A 20224-nucleotide genomic window follows, 5' to 3' on the forward strand; every position below is an offset into this window, starting at 1 on the left:
ATCCATTTATAGAACAAAACAGAACTAGAGTAGATAAAGGTTGTCATATTTGAGTTCTAATCATGATTTTCAACTGCTGTGCACTTCTGTGGCTAAAGCTGATTAAGTTACTGCTTTGAAGGAACAAAGAATATTATCACCCAGTGATAATATTATCACCCAGTGCCCAATGCACTAAAAAAGGAGTTTAATAGACTTTTCTTTATAAGAATGTAACTTAAAACAGGAATTTATAATAAAGCAAAAATGAAAAATAACAATGAATGGAATTGATAGATTTATGTAAACCACAGGGAGAGGTATTTGTACTTAATTATGAAAAGACTTAATTAACCTTTATTTTATAATCTAGAATTAGAGGCTCTGCCTGGTGTTGGGGATGGAGAGAAGGTAGTCAACAGATACAAGGGTAAAGATGAATGGGAGGAATTGCTCTGATGTGCTAGATTGCAGCACAAGCAAGGTTGACATTGTACATTTCAAGAAGCTAGCAGAGAGAATATTGAATGTTTCCAGCACAAATGATACATGTCGAAGGTGATGGATAAATCAGTTACTCTGAACAGATCACTAAACATCATAGTCATGAATTAAAATATTGCATTGTATCTCACAAACACATAGAATTACTACTGCATGGCAATTAAACATTTAAAAAATGAAAATGTGGGCTCTGAATTTTACATAGTCACTAGCGATTAGAGGGACTTGGGTTGTCCTTTAATGTGTGACTCAGTGTTCTAGGTTCTAAATTTATGTGTAATGAAACTTTGTTCATATTGGTTCCCTGCAGTTTGTAGCAAAGAGGATTAATTTGTAGGGTATTTTTGGAAGATTATATTTAGGCAACAATAAGTTGCAAAAGGAAAGCAATAAAATATGTTTTATAGCTGATATTTACCAAGAAAAAAAGAGAAATGTTTTATGGGAAAAAGACAAAATAAGAACCTTGCTCATTGGTGGGGTTGGTAGTGGTGGCAGCCCAAGAGTCAGGAGCAAGTAAAGTAAAAAGGGACCATGGCATCTTTATCTCTCACCTCTTTTTTTTGAGACAGGGTCTCTCAGGCAGTGGTGGTATAGGCCTTTAATCCCAGCACTCAGGAGGCAGAGCCAGGAGGATCTCTGTGAGTTTGAGGCTAGCCTGGTCTACAGAGTGAGATCCAGGACAGGCATCCAAAACTACAAAGAGAAACCCTGTCACAGGGTCTCTCTACATAATCCTGGAGACCAGGCTGGCCTCAAATTCATAGAGATCCACCTGCCTCTGCCTATGGAATGCTGGGATCAAAGGTGTGTGAACCCACACCCAGCTTAACTCTTCCCTCTTAGACCACAGTGTAGTCTTGCTGTAGAAGTCTCATGTGTCTTTTATGTGGGTGGTATTTTTCTCAGATCCTACTTACTCTTTAACACCCAGTGTAGCAAGAGCAGATTCAACTAAACCTGAGGGCAGAACCTCAGTAATACCAGGTACTCTAGCCCTGTAATCTAAGCAGTGCAAAAGAAGGCACAAACCCAAGCGCTCATTGTAAAGACACCAAAGACAGTCCACCCAACCTGGTACAGCAAGACTGCGCCCACCGAGTGATGGAGAGCTCTCTAGTGCATTCTTGTGGTGGTGGTGGCTTGTTTGCATGTGGTCAGATGAATTCTGGAAGACTGCAAGCACGGGCTTGGGAGACCAAGGTTCTTTGCTCTTTTCTTTAACTGTGAGACCTTGGCCAATAGATGGGACCTCCTGAGCTCCATTTTCCTCATCTCTTAAATGGGGATAACACTGCCTGAAAACTGACAGCATGGGTGCAGGGGAGGGTACCTGGTAGTTGGTAGGTTTTCAATTAGTGAGCACTTTCTCCAAAACCAGAGGAGGCCAGCCTGGCCAGCCCCAGTTATTATCACGACTCTGCCATGACTCCTGTGAGTGCACCTCTCCATGCTACCTGGCTCAGGCTGATTTGACCAGATGCCAATTCAGAGTCAAGAAGAAAGTGTCAAGCTCTGACCACAACTTTGCCAAAAGTGAACAAATTTATTCTTGGATACACCTGTCTAATCTTGAACACTAATGAATTCCTGCTTTTAGCCTTCTTGAGAGGATCTGCTAGGATTCCCTTCAACTGTCCTGATCTTTTGCCCTGAAACAAAACCTCCTAAGATGGACAGAAAACAATTTTAGTATGCTCAAACTGACTCTAATCCAAAGACATCTGGCTGTAACTTAATACTACAGATAAACGATTAAAGCATGCCGAAAGCAAAGCACATCCACATTGTCATATGGCCTGTTATCATAAAGAGATTAGCAGTTCTTGGATGACTCTGTGACAGTGCCAGTCTTTGCTGTCACATCATAAGCATTTCTGAAATCTCCCATCTGTTTTCTTAGTTCATGACTTTATATGTGGAGACCCTGCACAGCACTGCACAAGATTGTGTAGGATGTAAAGCCTACCATCGATTTACAGACAGTAGGTAATAGTCTAGAAAGTTCCCCAGTCTCATAAATCCTAGACTAAGTACTTGGAAATGACTTAATTTTGTTCACTCTGGATAACTTGAGAAGAATTAAGATGTCTGGTTCTATCAGCATTCATGAGAACCTTGGGACTAAGGGGCTGGAGTACAGAAGCGTCATCACACTCTGCCGGCCTCCATCTCAGTGCTCCCCGCTGGCCTATGCTGTGAGTGTTCTTCCCTGGACGTTGTCTCCCCACAGATGCATGGATTGTACTTGTTTGGTATAGGTCAGATTGTATAGAGGACATCTGCACTTGTAGCCAAGATATATTAGATTCACGATGGAAGGAGTTCCTGACTGCCGAAGCTTCCCCTGAACAAAAGAACCGGCTCTCGTGGCTAACCCTGCTGTTTTCTTTTTATGTAAATATTTATGGAATGTTTTACCATGTGTGTGTACAGCACATGTGGGTAGGTACCCATGGAGGCCAGAGGCACTGGATTACCCTGGAGTCAGAGTTATGGGTTGTTGTGAGCCACCTGATACAGGTGCTGGGAATTAAATTTGGGTTTTCTGAAAAGCAATACGTGCTCTTAACCCATCTGTCCAGCACAGACCCCTGATTGTGAGACAGGGTCTCATGAAGCCCAGGCTGGCCTCCATCCTCCCAGGTAACTGAGGATGACCTTGAACTTGTTTTCATTTGCTTATGCTTTGTTTTGTTTGGGGGTGTGAATTTTTTAGGAGTATGTGTTTTGAAGCAACGTCTCATGTAACCCAGGCTATTCTTAAACTCATCATGTAGTCAAGGATGATTTTGAACTTTGAATCTTCTTGTCTTTACTTCTCAAGTGTGTGCACCTCTGCCCAGTTTATGTGGGTCTGGGGATTGAACCCAGGGTTTGGCATGTGCTAGCCAGGTTCCTTACCAGCTTGGTTACATATGTCCTCTTCTCCTGTTCCCTATTTACCAGCTGCCTTGAATCGGACTCCATAGATTCCATTGTTGTTGGAGAATGCTACCTGACAGCTGCAGGCACCTGAGATATAGGAAAGGGACTAAGACTAGATACCTTCCTAACAGCCTGCAGAAACAAAGAAGGGAGACACGCACACACCTTTTCTCTTGCAGTCCAGTGTTTGGATGGGAAACACGTAATTGTGGCACAGAGTGGAGTCTGCTTCAGGCCTGATGACTGGGGGTCTCCCTGATACTTGGGGTTTGGGGTCCAGTTGCTCCTTTTCCTCTTCATCACATAACTCATCAGTCTTTAGCTGCAGCAGTTTTTTATTTCTCAGTGCTACTGGGCTTTCGCACTTGGCATAGTTCCCCAAATTCCGGTTCCGTGGAATCTGCAGCATTGAAACAAGTGTTTCTAACTCACAGGTACAGTGCCAGGGGTTGTCATAAAGGCGCAGGTAGCTCAGGAGGGGGGTGTAAATGAACACCTCCTCCGTCAGCACCTTGATCTGGTTGTGCTGCAGCAGGAGGGTAGTAAGCTTATTTAAACCAAAGAAGGCGTCATTCTCAATTTTGGAGATCTCATTCTGTTGCAAGTCCAGGCTCTTCAGCCTTTTAAACTTAGAAAACATGTTGTTCTTCAACACACGGATTTTGTTTCTCGCTAACAGCATGTGCAGCAAGTCTTGAGGCCAGTCGGGTAACACGTAAACTAATTTTCTTTCTTGGCAGTCTAGGTATTTCTCATGGAGGTAAGTGTATACATCACAGGGGAGGCCTGGTGCGTAGCGTTTGACAGGGCTGCCTCTCCTGCCACCACCTGCCTGGCTGCGGCTGCTGCGGCTGGGGTTGGCCTGACTTCTCAAAGCACCAGGACTGGCCTTGTGAAGCTCAGCAGCTCTGCAAAAGCAGAGAAGAATCAAGATGGCCACTATGCGCATTCTGACGTCCAGCTGGCCCCTGGCCCCAGGGCAGGTGGAACAGGAGAGTCTTTCTTTGAAATCCAAGTTTGGGTAGCTTTAACAAACACAGGTCGGGGAGAGTAAGTCCCAGTGGAGGGGTTCAGAGTTCCTAGGTGGGACAGAAGAAAGAAAGAAAGAAAAAACAAACAGCTAAGTACTATCTTGAGCAATGCATAACAGAAACAGCAGATTTATTTCATTTGATCTAGTCTCCTAGTTTAAGTGGGTAAAAACTGCTGTAGAAGGTTCTTTTCCCTTCTACTTGCCTGGTTTAGTTAGTAGACATATGCTTGGCCCTAAGTTTGAATCAAGGCTCTCCTTTTGTGAGATTTATGGTCTCTAGAGAGCCTGCTCAAGACTGCACCCAGGATATGCAACAACAACAACAAAAAAACAATCCATGATGTCAGCAAGAACCAAACTAAGGGGTAGGGAAAGAATACATGCATTCCTATGCTAACTTTCTTTATTACTCCATTTTGAAATCTCTCTTCTTGAAAAATTTGCCTTTACATAATTATATATCTATATATTCCCAACAGAAAGCGCTAGACAATATGAGCTATATTTTGAGGGTCACATTACATTTCTTGAGTAAACAATAAGAAATAGAGCCATTCTGATAACACACATGAAATCACATGGTTTCTCTTGGACTTGGAATGTTATGCTGACTGGGCAACTGACATGGCTAGGAGTGGTGGTCAGCCAAGTTCCTTGGTAAGCAGGAGGGAGGCATGTAACGCTTGAGTGCTCCACACCTTTTCGAGGAACAGTGACCTTAAAAGCGTCCCAGGACCTAAACATAAATAGTTAGTTGGCTGAACCTTGAGTCTTGTATCATAAAACTAAGACTTGCTGAGAGAATCTGTGCAGGGGGTAATGTCTTTAATGTGATCAGCCAGAATTTTGCAAGGGAAGAACTGGCACTAAAATTGCCTCTTGCCTGACCTTGATTTAACAACCAGATACCTGGGAATCTGTCCTTGTGCAAGTCATTTCAGGGGCGACTAGTCTACTTTGAATTTGCTCTGAGGTCTTAAGTCAGATAAATGTGTAGAAAGCTCTTTGTAGCTGATAATACTGTTTTTTTCCTATGTCAGCCTGAGCTATGAAAAATATCCTAGTATTATTTCTATTCATCAAAATTATACAGCTTAAGAAGAAATCATTTTTAGACGGTCCGCAGAATAAATGCCCATAAGATTGAGATGTAATCATGAGATTACATGTACACATTACATGAAAATACAGAGTAATGGGGAGATTCCACAGCTGTTTTTGCACATGTGAAATAACAAAAAAGCAACCAGGTTTCAGAGTCTGTGGCCCTGTAAGCCTTGCTTGAAACAGGGTTCCTCCATCAGAGAATTATTCATCTGGTGGGATGACATCTGAATTATTAGTTACCATCTGCTGTAATATGTCACAACCTCATCTTCATTGTCTGTAAAATGGGGCTTATGATATTTCCTGGTCCCTGGGCAGATGAAAGGGGCTCAGTGTCTGGCCAGTGGGAAGCTCTCAACTGTTTGGACTCAGCCTGGCAAACACTCAAACCTATGTTCCTCATTGTGTGGATTTCAGAAATTAAAGGAGTTCTCTTGTGGCCCTGAGACACACAGCCGTGTAGGTGTGACCTTCCTTTTCTTTTACTCTCTCCTATCACCACAGTCAGGTCCCAAAGGAACCCTGGACAAATGGCTGAGGTGCCTGTGAATGTATCAAAGTGGATGCTGGCCACTGGCTACCAGGCTGTCTCTGTATTGCAGGTACCTGCTCCAGAGTCCTGCTCCTCTCCGCACTCCTCACCCCTGGCTCTGGCCCCTGCACATCACTTCTCTTCCTCCAGCTTCTCTTTCGTACATAACCTCAGCTATTTAGGCCATGCGCTCCCTTGGTGCTCTTTGTCCTCTTGGTTCCTGGTCCCCTCTCTCGCCCTTCTCTCCCTCCCTCCCCATCCCCATCCTCTCATGGCCAGGTCTACTCTGCTGGTCATGTGCAGTCTGGACCCTTCCAGGTGCCTCTGGCTGCACTCTCATGTATATAATAAAACTCTTCTCCTCTACTATATTAGGAGCATCAAGTCCTCATTTTCATTCAACCACTCGGGTTGAATTTGGACCCAGAAATGTTCAGAGTAAATGGCACTGTCCCAGTCCCGTATAGGTCTGGTCTCAAGTGTCACTGTTTGAGAAGGTGACATGAAGCCTTCTCTGTTACCCTCATCTGCCTTTCCTATTTCATTTTCTCCACAGTGTTCATCAGCCTCTGTCTAAGCAAACATTTTACTTCTTTGTGTACTGTTCTGTCCAGTTTCCTTAACTAGAAATCAATTTCCCCAAGGGCAATGACTTTTGTCCATTTTATTGTTACTATGTTTCCATGACAAATATTTTTTTTTAAATATCTGTAGCCATTCTATCCTAAAGATTTACCACACACAAACAAATGTTATTTGGGACTCTACTGGGGATGCCTAAGATCTGCATTTTTTTTCTTTTGAGACAGGGTCACTACGTAGCCAAGGATGACCCTGAACTTTTGCTGTTCCTCTCCCTCCAGAATGCTAGGGCTGCAGGCATGTGCCACCTGCTTACTTAACGTGATACACTGAATGTGCTGGGCAAGCACTTTCCCAGCGGAGCGACACCCTAGTCAAGATCTGCAAGAACTTTTTTGCCTTTTGTAAAAATATTCTGGAAATATTTCTTGTTTGTATCTATCACTTAGGACAGAGTCCACTCTTAGCAAGGGAAGAAATATCCAAAGTAGATTTATAACGAGTAATGTGTTTGTTATTAGTGTTGGGCTGTATGGTTATGAGTGTCGAATGTGCTTCATCTAGATGTGGTTCATCCTAGTTTGAGTGCCAGGGCCATCCTTACCTGCATCCTTACCTATTCCATGCCTTCACCCTTCCCTGCCCACCTAGAAGGCCTCCGCACTGCTTTGGGTCAAGCAGTCCTCACACTCCCCACTTGAGTGTCCCCACCCAGTGTCTCTCACGGGGCTTACTGTGTTGTCCAGCTGTCTGTACCTGCTTCGTCTTCCCTGAGCCATGCAACATCTGTACTGCAAGAGCTATTAGGACACATTGCTTTGCTCAACCTTTACTTTCTGTAATTTATTGTGATTTTCATGTAAATATAACTTAAAAAGTCATAGCAAATAGTTTATTTCAATTATTATGCATGTTAACTATTGGGGAGGAAGTGTGCTGGTATCTGCAACATGTTTTGAAATGCATCAAAAAATGCAGAATGTAGGACCAATTGAGAGAGATGGGTGAATGGGCATGTAATAAAACCAGTATAAAATCCAGGTGGCAGAGATATAGGTACTCATGGTGTAGTCCTCTCAATTTTTGTGTATGTGCAAAAAATAGATGTAATGAAATATTTTAACACTAAAAGATGGGTCTGCAGAGATGGCTTCATCAGTATGTCGGTAGGGTACTGACCACACAAACATAAGGACTTGAGTCTGCTTCCCAACACCCCCATAAAAGCTGAGTGTAGTAGTGTGTCTGTAATTCCAGTCCTGGGGAGGCAGAGGCAGGAGGCTCCCTGGGGCTCCCTGGACACCAAGTCTTCCCGGGCTCTCCAAGTTTACACAGAGACCAAACAATAACATGAGGAAACACTGGGTGTCAACTCTGTCATTCACATGCATGTGTACATACGTCTATATACCACACATAAGCACACATTCACAAGAATTAAAAACCATGAACCAAAAAAGGTCAAAAAATCAAAACAAAAACTAACAAAACAATCAAATTTATTTTCCTCGAGTACTTTCAAGCTAAAAGCCCCAAGGATACAGTATTTTTTAAAATCAAAATAGTGATTTTTTTCCTTTCCACCTTCTTCCTATACCCTGCAAACAATAAAAAGCACACATATATCTGAGTTTTTAAAGAAAGCATTTGCCCGAGCAGAGAAACCCACATACTTAGAACATATTTCTTGCCAAGGTTTCTATCTACTTTCTAATGAAAATGTTGCATTGACTGTAGGATGGAAAAACGAAGTGTTTGCAGTGTGTTGTTTAGTGATGTCTGCTTGTTTGATTCAGGCCACTGTAAAAACCTGCAAGAGCTGAACGTCTCAGACTGCCAGTCTCTCACGGTGAGTAAGACAGATTTCCTACTGTTGCTTATGTGGTCCAAACTTCTCACACGGAGAGCCAGTAGGCAGAGCATGTACTTTGTGTGCATTTGGGGTTGAATATGGAAAAGGCAAACTGTATTAAATGTTGGCAAAAACATTTACCCTCTGCACAATGCTATCATTAATCTTGTGGATATGTGCTCAGTGTTGGAGCCTCTGGCAAATGGAAACTCTTTAATGGTTACATAAAAATGAACTGTGTTTATGTTTCAAGTGTTTATGAGACAGGAAATACTGGGTCGCAGCAAGGTTGATAGGCTTATTTTGGTGGGTTTCATGGCAATTAGTAACTATACCAAAGAAGATGGAAATGAACACATAACCCCAGGTTCTTCCTTCCCGGCCCTGGCCCCTTGTCTTTCTCTCTACCCCAAATCTGTCGTCCATGCTGTGAGTACACAATACCTTTTCTACAGGCAGGCCTGACCAACTCACTCCATCTTCCATCATCCATATACTGCTGGAAAAGAATCAAGCCACCTTAGCATTAGTGCACCCTGGAGACTCTCTGTAGCCTCTGCCTCCCTTTGCAGGCTCTTCTTGTTCCACTCTTGTGTACACAGCAAGTTCTGGTGACCATGTGCCAGGCCACCCAGCAATCTCTTGGTTTTGCTCATGCAGTACTGTCTCGTTTTTCTTTTTTGAGACAGGGTCTCACTATGTAGACCAGGCTGGCTTCTAGCTCAGAGAGGTCCACCAGCCTTTGCCTCTTAGGTGCTGGGGTTAAAGGTGTGCACCGCCGCACCTGGCTTCGGCTCTTACCTTGCCCTCAAGCAGGGTTTGTGGTTTGGTATAGCTTAGCGTCTATGCCACTTCCTCTAAGCCGTCATCTCTCAGGACTGTCTTCACAGCTGCTCCTCTATATTCCTATCAGCAGAAGGAGCTACTAACTGTAGTGTTCTGCCTCCTCCACAAATGAGACGATAAGGGCACGGTTGTGTCTTATTTGTGTGACAGGCAGACTTTGACACACAGTAAGCCTTTGATGGACCTAGTGGCCAATGATACAAGTGTGTAATCTTGACTACTCAGGAGGCTGAGACAGGAAGTTTGCAGGTTCAAAGATTGTTGAGCTATGAGTACTTTAAGGTAAGTCTGAGTAACTTATTGAGAGCTTGTTTTAAAATCAAAAGCGGGCTGGGGATAAAGGCTGCTGATGTCCATCAGTGGCGGAGAAGACCTGGGTGCAAGCCTTAGCTTATAAAAAACATAAGGTTTCAACAACATTTAATATCTAATGCCACTTTGTGGTAATGCATAGTGGGCAATGAAGGTAGAACTTGAAAGCCTGTCTGTGTTGCTATGTGTAGGTGCCGTACTTGACACTGTAAGAGTAAAGGAGGTTAATCTAGGGAGGAAGACATGAGGTTGTGTCTCACTGACCCTAAGGAGCAGGTTGAAGAATCTCGAAGGAAGAGAAGGGAATAGGTTTGAATGTGAATGAAAGTGGGCTGGAAGACATTTAGGAAGAAGTGGCCCAAATAGGTAGGTAAGAAATGCACTGAACATGGCAGCCCAGACTCAAGAGTTAGGGCCACTAATTTCTGCTGAAGCCGTTCCAGTGGGATATTGGGGCAGAGGTATAATTGTAGTGAGCTGCGAAATGGACAAGATACAAGAAAGTAAACATGAGTTAAAAACTACTGTTTCCAGAAAAATGGTTGAGCGGGTAGGAGGAACAGGGGCAGGAAAATGCAAATAGGTGTATAGAAGCCAGTGGAGACAGAGAAGAGAAGGAAAGCCTGATGGTGTAATGGCCTCAGCATGCATCACCACCAGGCAGAGGCCAAGGCCCTGGCACAGGTGGCAAGACATCTTACACTGGCTCCTCAGTGTTGACCCAGCATTGTGCACAGCAGTGTGCCTCGTGGTCACAGTTGTTCCTTCCCAGATGCCCTGTTTTAACATCAAGTCACTTGAAGTCCACAATGCCATTTCATCTGTCCTTGAATGGGTTTTTCTGTCTGCCTGAATGATGCCTTCCCTCCATCCCCACAACCACACCCTGGCTACATTTGTTCCTCCTTTGAAACACTTTTATCTCCACTGGGGTTTTCCATACACTTTAGAAAAAGTAACTCTTTAAAAATAGCATTGTAGAAATAAAAACAAATTGATGTTACCACTTACTCAAAATGAACACTTTAATAATTTGTGATATATGCATAGAATTATGGAATCATAGCCCCAGTAATTTTAGAACATTTTCTTCATCCTTAAGAGAAATCACATCCATTAAATCGCCTCTCGTTTTATCCCAACTCCTTAGCACCTTGCAACTCCTCTTTCTTCTGAGAGGATGAATTTACTTCTCTTCCAAGTTGGCACTGTGGTCTTAGTCCCTCAGCATTTATACTTTCTGCCCTTATGTTTAAGATTACATTGTAGCTCCTTTTTTAGAACAAGGACTGCTTTGAAAATCCTCTTCTCATATTTTTTCCATGAAGGTCTTCCTCTCATTTTCAGAGCAGAACATTTATTTTCCCCAAAGATGGAAGACATTTTATGAGTAAATAAAATATAAACATGAAAGTACTAAGACTCACAGAACACTTCAACTCTTTTCTCCTAATACAAAACTGAAGCCTTTCAATTAGTTGTCTGGTTCCTACCCACCAGGCCACTGCTCTCAGCTCTTGGTGGCTCATGCCTCAGCATGACAAGCTGCTACTTTACATTCAACAGTGTTCCCAAGAAAGCAAGGGACAGACAGGTAGGCCATAGAACCCGTAAGAGAAAAAAATTCTACTTTCTGTCTGGTTGGACTGTTTTTGTACCAGCAAAGAGCATAAAGGCTCCTTCGTCAAGAGAAATGGCAATCTTTGCTAGCATATTCTTCAGATCTCTGATGACGATTAAAATGGGGTTGTTGTGAAATGGATTCATTCTTTCTATGGATACTTTTAGCACCTGCTATGTTAAAACTATCCCATTAGGTGTTAGAAGGAATTTTAATGTGAGTTAATTCTCAGTTCTTGCCTCAGGAGCATTAGTTCTGTGTATGAATACAAAATTGCATTCTTTGAATTTGGCCTTCTAAATAGGAAAGCCAATACAAAGCATCTGCATCGAGTTTGTGAACATCAAAGTCTTGTCCAAGTTTGGGATCTATAAAGGGCTAGTAATTTTATCCAGCTCCATTTTACTGCTGTTTTACCCTTCAAGACAGAGGCTGGAAGACAGGATTACATTTAAAGATGTGGGTAACATTTATTCAAAGAGCTTGGCTATATCTAATTTTGTCTTGCAAAATATATCACACTGAAGAATTTGAGTCCCATGTGTTGGGACTCAAGACAAATTCTTTAGCCATTCTGCAGTGTTCATACTCAAATGGTTTTGCATTTTAAGTTCAACCATTTCAATATTGAGTCTTGCATTCTCTTTAATGAGAATGGGAGTGGTCTGAATTTGTTTGGGTTGCCAAGCACCTCGAGAAAGGTGAAGGTAGAGAAGGGGTTGCTGACTCAGCTCAGGGGAGTCACCTTCTTCCACTGTACACAAAGCACACACTATCCTCTTCTTGGCCCCATTTCTTCCGAGGCCTCTCTAAAGATGGCTAAGCCAGCTCTCTCACGGTCCTGTCCCACCTCACTCACATCCTCACCTACGTGTTTTAACAAGTGCACAGTCTCTGTGAGCAATTGGCACTGTTAATATTTTCAGAGACTAGTTTCGAACCTGTTAAAGTATGGTGCCACATGTGATGATGGCTGTCTTTGAATTTTGAGGGAAACTTGTACTATATTTACTGTATTTATCTACACATATCTGAATTCTACACTTGGTGATCAAATGACTAGAAAAAATACTAACAGCTTGAGTGCAGTGCTAAGAGCACAGTGCTTTCAAAGGCCCCACTCATCCACATGAAGCACCGGCTGGAAGAAGCTTCCCTGTGCAGAGCCCCTGGGTCTTGTTTAAGACAGGATTTGATTCCCAGGAAATCCTTCATTGGATGACCAACCACCAGCCACCGTGCCCCGGGGTTTTGGTGTGGTAAATATGCATGCATCCTGGAAACCATGAAGAGTGGAATGTCGGACGGACCCCAATGCCACTGAAAATCAACTCTTGCTGTCCCTAGTGGTGTCCCAGCTGTCCTGCCCATCTGAATTCTCCAAACCACTTCTCAGAGCTAGTGAAAATTCACCTCCTCCAGACAGATACCAGCAGTGGACTATCCTTCTCTGGAGACAGTGTCCTGAAATGTGCTTGAAGCACAGTTATTTAAAACTAGCTGATACCTGGTGGTATCCCAGGGAAATTCAGCAACCATCACTGAATAAATAAAAGCCTATTGTTGACTCTATTTCTCCTCTCCTTTTCTCTCTTTCCTTTTGTTTTTACAGGTTCTCACTCTGTAAGCCCAAGCTGGACCGAAACTCATTATGTAGCCCAGGTTGTCATTTAACTTGAGGTGATCCTCCTGCCTCAGTCTTCCCAGTGCTGGGATTATAAGCATGCACCATTATGCCTGACAGTTACTGTATTTTCTGTATTTTTTATATGCAAAGTAGTCATTGCAGTCAAAGCTTGACACTCATCTGGTCTTTTTCACCTTCAGTTCAAGACCATCGCTTGACCCTACTGCCTCTCAGTTAACATCAGCCACAGCCTTCATTCACTTCAACTTTAGTCCCTCTCTCTCCAACCCTAATCCCAACTGGAGCTCGTGCCTTCAATGCATCTTGTGTATTGTCTGTATTTTATGTCTTAGCTAGGGTGTCTGTTGCTGTGAAGAAACACCATGACCACAGGAGCTCTTATAAAGGAAAACATTTAATGGAATGGCTTACAGTGTCAGAGGTTCAGTCCATTATCATCATGGCGGGACACAGTGGCGTGCAGGCAGAATGGTGCTGGAGAGGGAGCTGAGAGTTCTACATCTGGATCCTCAGGCAACAGGAAGTGAACTGTGTCACTGGGTGTAGCTTGAGCATAGGAGACTTCAAAGCCCACCCCCACAGTGACACACTTCCTCCAACAAGGCTACACCTCCCAATAGAGTCCTAATGGACTCCCTGTGGGGTCCATTTTCTTTCAAACCACCACATTTTACTTTTCAAATATAGATATTGAGACCCTCTAAGAGTTATCATAAAGTTGGTGAAAATTTGTTTAGCATTTTAAATGTATCATTATCAGAACCACAGAAATTCAGTCACAGAGACAGATGACATGCCTGGGCTAAACACGGCTTTGCTTTTAATGAAGTCCAATTGTTAAGAAAGTTCACTATTCCAGTCTTTCAGAATAACTTTAGAACAGGCCAGTTTGTGACCACATTTCTGTATCTGGACATCAAAAGTCACACTGAGATATTTGTGTCACATACTGGAACTTGCAAGGGTTCACTTTTTAATGAAATGCCATTGTGATGTAATGAAAGGAGGGAGCACTGAAGCTTCAAACAAAATGACTGGTTTCTACTTTTTTTTTATTTCTTATTTTTTTGAGACAGGGTTTCTCTGTGTAGCTTTGTGCCTTTCCTGGAACTCACTTGGTAGCCCAGGCTGGCCTCGAACTCACAAAGATCCGCCTGCCTCTGCCTCCCGAGTGCTGGGATTAAAGGCGTGTGCCACCACCGCCCAGCCCGGTTTCTACATTTTAATCAAAGACTATGAAGGAACAAGTTGTATGTGCATGTTATTATGTGCATGTTTTTCTGGGACAGGAAGAGAAATGAGAGATAATGGAGCACTTGAGAGGCCTGTGAGGGTTTGCTATGATTTTTGTTTTTCTTTTGTTATGCAGGATGAATCAATGAGACACATTTCCGAGGGATGTCCTGGGGTCCTGTATCTCAATCTGTCCAATACAACTATCACCAATAGGACTATGCGACTCCTGCCCAGGTAATGCTGTGGCTGTGTGTGAGATTGAAATAGGGTCTCTTATGTACTCCAGGCTGGCCTTGAACTCATGCTCCTCTGTCCTCCGCCTGACACTGCTTGTATTATTTGTATCACATTGAGAATATTGCATTCTCCTAAGCTTTGGCTTGTTGTAGTTGTCCTCAAAGATGATCCGCCAACATCAGCACCCAACCACGACAGCACGATAATGGGACAACTGTTTTCCGACCCTGAGCTGGTGTCTGTATCTCCTTGCTTGGCAAGAGCAGCTGATCACTGGCCTTCTGTCTCGGCCAGTGTTTTTGTCACTCTTGTAACAGTGTACCCAGTAGCTTGAGATAGACCTTCCTGGGCAGTGGAGCCTGCCCCCCAACTTCCTTTCTAGTGTCTGAGACCTTTCTCTAAGAGAACTCCAACATGCCTCCTCCCCAGACTGTTGTCCAGGTCCCAGGTACACTGAGAGGCCACCGCTTCCAGGAGCGTACACTGCTGAGGTTGATGTCTGTCGACTTTGATGTCCTGGTGTGTGGCAGCTGCTGTTCCTTAGCCAGCACAGCTCTGGCGAAGGCACAGGAAAGCACAGCATTTGGAAAACACAGGATCTTCAGCTTTACACAAACTTTTCTTATTCAGTTACTCTGTGTACTGTGGAAAAACTAACCAGGTAGTGTATCTGGTCCTAGGGAGCTGTTCAAATGTGACTTTGGTAAAGCATTCCTCAAACCATTGGGAAAGACTGAAGCTTTTTTGAGACTATAACTTTTTGAGAGCCTTTGAAAATTAACAATAAGACATTTGGGAAAACTTAAACAGAAACAATTCTAGGTGACAATCTTCTTTATGTTCTAACTCTAATAGTCTTCCACAGGTGGGCAAACCTCATCCTTCCGTTTAGAAGTCCTCCAGATCCTTTAAAACACACGGAATCTTCACCCAGCCAGGCACTTAGCAACCATTTGCTTTTTATTACTGTATCTTTTTAAAACTCAGGCAGATAATCCATGTAGAATTTCCTTTGGTGATAAAAGAAGCAACAAGCCAGACTGGAGGTCAACAAACTATGACCCGCGCGGCCCAAGCTTGTTTCTGTGTGGCCCATCAGCCAGTTTCACCTTCTCTGTCCAACGTTATCTACTGACCATAGTTCTGTGTGGTTCTTCTCATATATTTAAAAATTTTAGAAAGGCAATAAGTACTTAAAACACTTTCATTCCTAGTGGCTTAGAAGGGGCTGATGGGAGTCTTTCACACCATGGAAAATGACAAAACAAGACTTGAATTATTGTTTTGACAATTATTTAGAATTAAACGGATGCAAAAGGCAATTTATAAAGCAGATTAAGTTCAAATGTTTGTCTTGCCTGCAGCCAGCACATTGTAAATAGCACAAAATTTGAGGCAATATCTTTTTTCTTTCAGTCTTTTAAAATGATCTGATTCAGCAGCAAAAGCCTCATGCTTTTGACAGGTGTATGCATTCTGGTCACATGTCTCAGTTTGCCTAACTCATTCTATGACATAAATGGATGTAATGTTTGAGAAAAATAAGTGTAACATAACTCATGGAACTCTGCTCATGCCTCAATGGCAGTGATCAGTTGGGATGGCTACCTCTGTAAGAATTTGGCAAATGTCAATGAAAGTATTGTGTGAGAACCAATTGACTACATGGAATTGACTATAATTAATATTGTATAGTTTATTATCGTTAAATCATATGATACCTAACTTTTGTATCTATGAAGTAGTAAGATTAAAAACATTTACAGTAAACATATTTACACACAGTTTTGGAGAAGTAGTTAAACATTTATCACTATATTAATAATTAAAGATAAAATAGTGATTTGTATGTAATTATCCTCTTAGGAACAGAGTATTTTTACATTTTTCAAAGTTCATAAATCTCTTAGTAGAATTTTGTTTTGGTCAGAAAAATGTTTTAAGTTATTTATAGATGTCTTTTCAGTTGTCATCATTAGTGGAAGACTTTCTGACTGTATTTTCTAACTTTATTTGCCAAATGGTCCTTTTTGGGTTGGAATGTGAGATGCAAGTGTCTTTTTAAACGTTTCTTTAAAAATGACACAAACAGAGCTAGGTAATTATTTCTGAATAAGAATTTAGGAAAAGTGTATCAGACTTGTTACATATTATTTCCACTTCTCAAACAAGTAGTCTATATTTTATTTCCTTTTTGACTCAATACTTGGAGAAGAATTCTTTGTTTAAAGTGGTTGGTGCTTCAATGTTTAAACTTCTGTCTTTAATTGTAGAAGAAACATGGACTGAATTATTTCTGCTTTTTGGAATTCAGATTTCTTCAAGGACTAGTTTGTAATTAGTTTCAGCATACCCAAGAATGTTTAAAGTGAAGAGAATTTGTTTAAGAGAAAAAACTTCCATGTGTAAATGTGTGTTTATACATAGATCTTCTTGACATGTCATAATATAATAGTGATGTGTTAGTCACTGACTATAACCAAGCTTATAGTTTATTTTTATTTTATGTATGAAGATAAAGTATCATGCTTTATCATAGACTACAGCATTCTCCCCACATAAAATGATATCTTTTTCCTGGTTAGTGTTTCTTTGTGATTTGTGTTGTGTTTTGAGACAGGCTCTCACTGATTGGCCCAGGCTGCTCTCAAACTTGCAATCCTCCTGCTTCAGTCTCCTGAGTGTTGTGATTACAGGCACACACTACCATACCGAGCTGACTCTTTAAAGGTCTGCTGCTGACACCCCACCTTTGCTTCCACTGTTCATGCTTTTTGGAGAATAGCTCTGAACCCGTCTCTTAAGCCTGTGTGGTACTGGTTTTCAGTTGTGTTTTATGTGTAGCATGTAGCTGACTTCCACTGTATTTTTGGTTTTTTGAGACAGGGTTTCCTTTGTAGCCCTGGCTATCCTACAACCCACCGCACCATAGTTCAGGCTAGCCTTGAACTCAGATCCACCTGCATCTGCCTCCCTAGTGCTGGGATTAAAGGTGTGCACCTCTGTCTGGTCACTAGCTTCTATGTTTAGATATGCTTATCCTTTGTGTCTGTTGAAGAGGGAAGTTCAAAAGATTGGTATTTATTTTTTAAAGATTCTAAAATACAAAATTTATATGTTAAAATCTGAATTTACAAAGTAGATAATTTGAAAGTAGTTTATATCACTTTACAAATTGTTTTATTTTCTTCTTCTTCTTCTTTTTTTAGCTAGTCTGACTGTACAGCCTAGGGTGACTTGGAACTCACTGTGTAGCTTAGACCGGCTTAAACCTGTGGTCATCGTCCTGTCTCAGCCTTCCATAGACAGGAATTCCAAATGGGAGCCGCCATAGCTGGCTCCCTCTTCCACTTTTTAAACTTAAAACATTCTTGCTAGCAATATGTTAAGCTGCTCCTTCCCCATAAGGTGACTTAGTATATTAGTTTCGCTATGAGTCGAATGCTGTTTGGGGGATATTTATTTTACAAACAAATATATAATTTAGTGGGAAAGATAGAAAAGTTGAGTTCCAACTAAGAATTTTGTTTTGGTTTTAATTTCTAGTTCTTTCCATTCAGTCAACATTCAGAATAAAGTTTCTTGATGCTGCTGCCTTTTGTCATATGAAAAAGACGTGCGGTGAATTATCTCCAATAAAAATGCACTTCACAGTGATTGTCTATTTTTGCTGTGTTTCCCATTGTTTCAGACATGCTCGGGTATGCAGAATTCTTTCGACTGTAAATAGCCAGGGAAGTGCCAGCTGTTGCTGCTTGTCCCACCTCTTCACTGCCTTTAGTGCTTCCTTCCAAAGAAATCACTTGCCAGAAAGAAAAACAAAATGATGGTTGCCATTAATGGCAGCATTGATTTGACATTTTATTTGAGTGTTTTTCCCTACTTCTTTGGAGACTTAGTTTTCTAGAGTTAAAAATGAGGGCTGCCCACAGCTCTTTCTCATTATTCATTTGTGGGGGTTTTTGGTGGTGTTGGGGGTTGTACCACATGTGCCTGTGGAGGTTAGGGCCACTTGAGCGACTCCGTTTCCACCAGTGACTTGTCAGGCTTTGCTGGTAGAGAACACCTTTACCTGCTGAGCGATCTCACAGACCCAGCCTTTATTCTGGGAACATGTTGGCCTCCTACCATTTCTGAATTTAATCCTTTCTAGTCATTTCTGTTACCATAGCCTTGGCAGTACTCTCCAGTTCTTCTTTGCACAGCATCCTGCCCGTTCTGCCTCTGGTCTCCCTTCCTCCAGTCTGCTCTGACTCATGGCACAGGAGGAGTCATCCTGGAGCACTCATGTCTTGTCTGACTCCTCCCTACTGTCCCTGACATTATCTAGTTGAACATACTGTGTGGGTTGCCCTGAGCTCTGGCTATCTCTTTCTCCATGCTTGTCTTCCTTGCAGTGGGGAAGCCTTTCCTTTGCTGCCAAATTCTCAGCCTCTTTAAGCCATGGCATTCCAGAAGACCAGTGAGTTCTCCTTTTCCTGCATCCCAGCAGGGGCACTCACTTATTTACCCTGTGGTGATAACAGGTATTTGATAATGCACAAAACCTTCTGGGCACACAGTCAGGAACAAGACTATTGTGATTTTTTTAGAAGGCCTGTGTGTCTTGCTGTGATTACTCAGGCTGATCTTGAACTTTGGAGCTCAAGTGATTCTTCTGCCTCAGCCTCCCAAATAGCTGGCACTCCAGGGACACATCACTGTGTGTCTTGAACCTTGTTCCTAATGGATCCTTACATGCTGTAGTGAATGGTGTGTATTCATTTTTATATAGATTAATTGCCCCTTTTTGGCTTTTGATTTTCTTATATACCAGGGTTATCTGTTATGGAGTCTCACCAACGTCCATCAAAGAGGAGCAGCCGTGGTCGGCTGGCATGCTCACTGGACAACTTCAAGTTCACTCTCATTATGAGGCCACGTCTTCCAGTTCTAAAGAATTCTGCTTTTTGAAGTCAAAGAGTCCCAAACTTACAGAATCTACCTACAAACTCTCCTCTTCCTAGACTAGGCCTTGTCTTGGTGGTTTTGAAAGAAATTTCCATTCGAATACATGGTATTTAACTCTTTCTAGTACACTCCCTCTGGTATTGAAGATGGAACATAAAATACATCAGTTCTTCAGTGGAAACAAAGTCAAAAGAAAGAACAAAAAACAATTTCTGTGTTTTCCTAAAGATTACACTAGTAGCAGAAAAATAAAAAGTAAACTCATACCCTCAATAAAAAGTTATCAAATAATTAGGGAAAGATAAAACACACCATAAATAGTCTTTCTCAAAGCAGGAATGGAATTATCAGTTCCCTGTGCTGGGAAGGTGGTGAACCTGGTCTTGCTCGAAAGGAGAAACGTTTCTTTGCCCAGCTCTAAACTAAGTATCAGTGACGCCCAAGTCTGCCACACTGTCTCACTGTAGCCAGCACATTTCCACACTCTAGCAGGTTTCTGTCTGCAGCACTGAGAATCCCTAGAAAGTGCATGGGGCTGTTAAGATTCCCATGCCTTCCTTTTGTACTCAGGATGAGTCCCCTGAGTTCTCACTTCAAAGGGAAGCTGGCTAGAGACCTTCAGCCTGGGAGCCATGGAGCCATTTAGTCCTTGTCCACAGCAGAGGCTCTTAACTTTCAGCCAGTGGCCCCTGCTCCCTAAGGGAAAGAATTCAGATATCTATGAGGTGTGTGTGTGTGTGTGTGTGTGTGTGTGTGTGTGTGTGTGTGTATAGTGTGTGCGTGCATATGGGTATAAGCATGTGAGTGCAGGTGCCCTCAAAGGCTAGAGTGTCTGATCTCCTGGAGCTGGAGTTACA

General features: G+C 42.3%; 2 protein-coding genes across 2 annotated transcripts in view; one reads left to right on the plus strand and one right to left on the minus strand.

The window, feature by feature from the left end:
* Fbxl13 (F-box and leucine rich repeat protein 13) overlaps positions 1-20224 on the plus strand; it is a 209224-nt gene that overhangs the window by 112377 nt on the left and 76623 nt on the right. Inside the window, exons 11-12 of the mRNA XM_052720972.1 lie at positions 8462-8514; positions 14314-14414. Of these exons, the coding sequence (XP_052576932.1) occupies positions 8462-8514; positions 14314-14414 (154 nt within the window). The remainder of the gene's footprint in view (positions 1-8461; positions 8515-14313; positions 14415-20224) is intronic.
* Positions 1-20224, minus strand: part of Lrrc17 (leucine rich repeat containing 17) — a 34703-nt gene that overhangs the window by 11304 nt on the left and 3175 nt on the right. The window contains exon 2 of the mRNA XM_052720963.1: positions 3577-4490. Coding sequence (XP_052576923.1) covers positions 3577-4360 — 784 coding nt within the window. The 5' untranslated portion in view covers positions 4361-4490. The remainder of the gene's footprint in view (positions 1-3576; positions 4491-20224) is intronic.

The sequence above is a fragment of the Peromyscus californicus genome, unplaced genomic scaffold (assembly GCF_007827085.1).
Source record: "Peromyscus californicus insignis strain IS unplaced genomic scaffold, ASM782708v3 Scaffold_6__1_contigs__length_162567912, whole genome shotgun sequence".
Taxonomy (NCBI): Eukaryota; Metazoa; Chordata; class Mammalia; order Rodentia; family Cricetidae; genus Peromyscus; species Peromyscus californicus.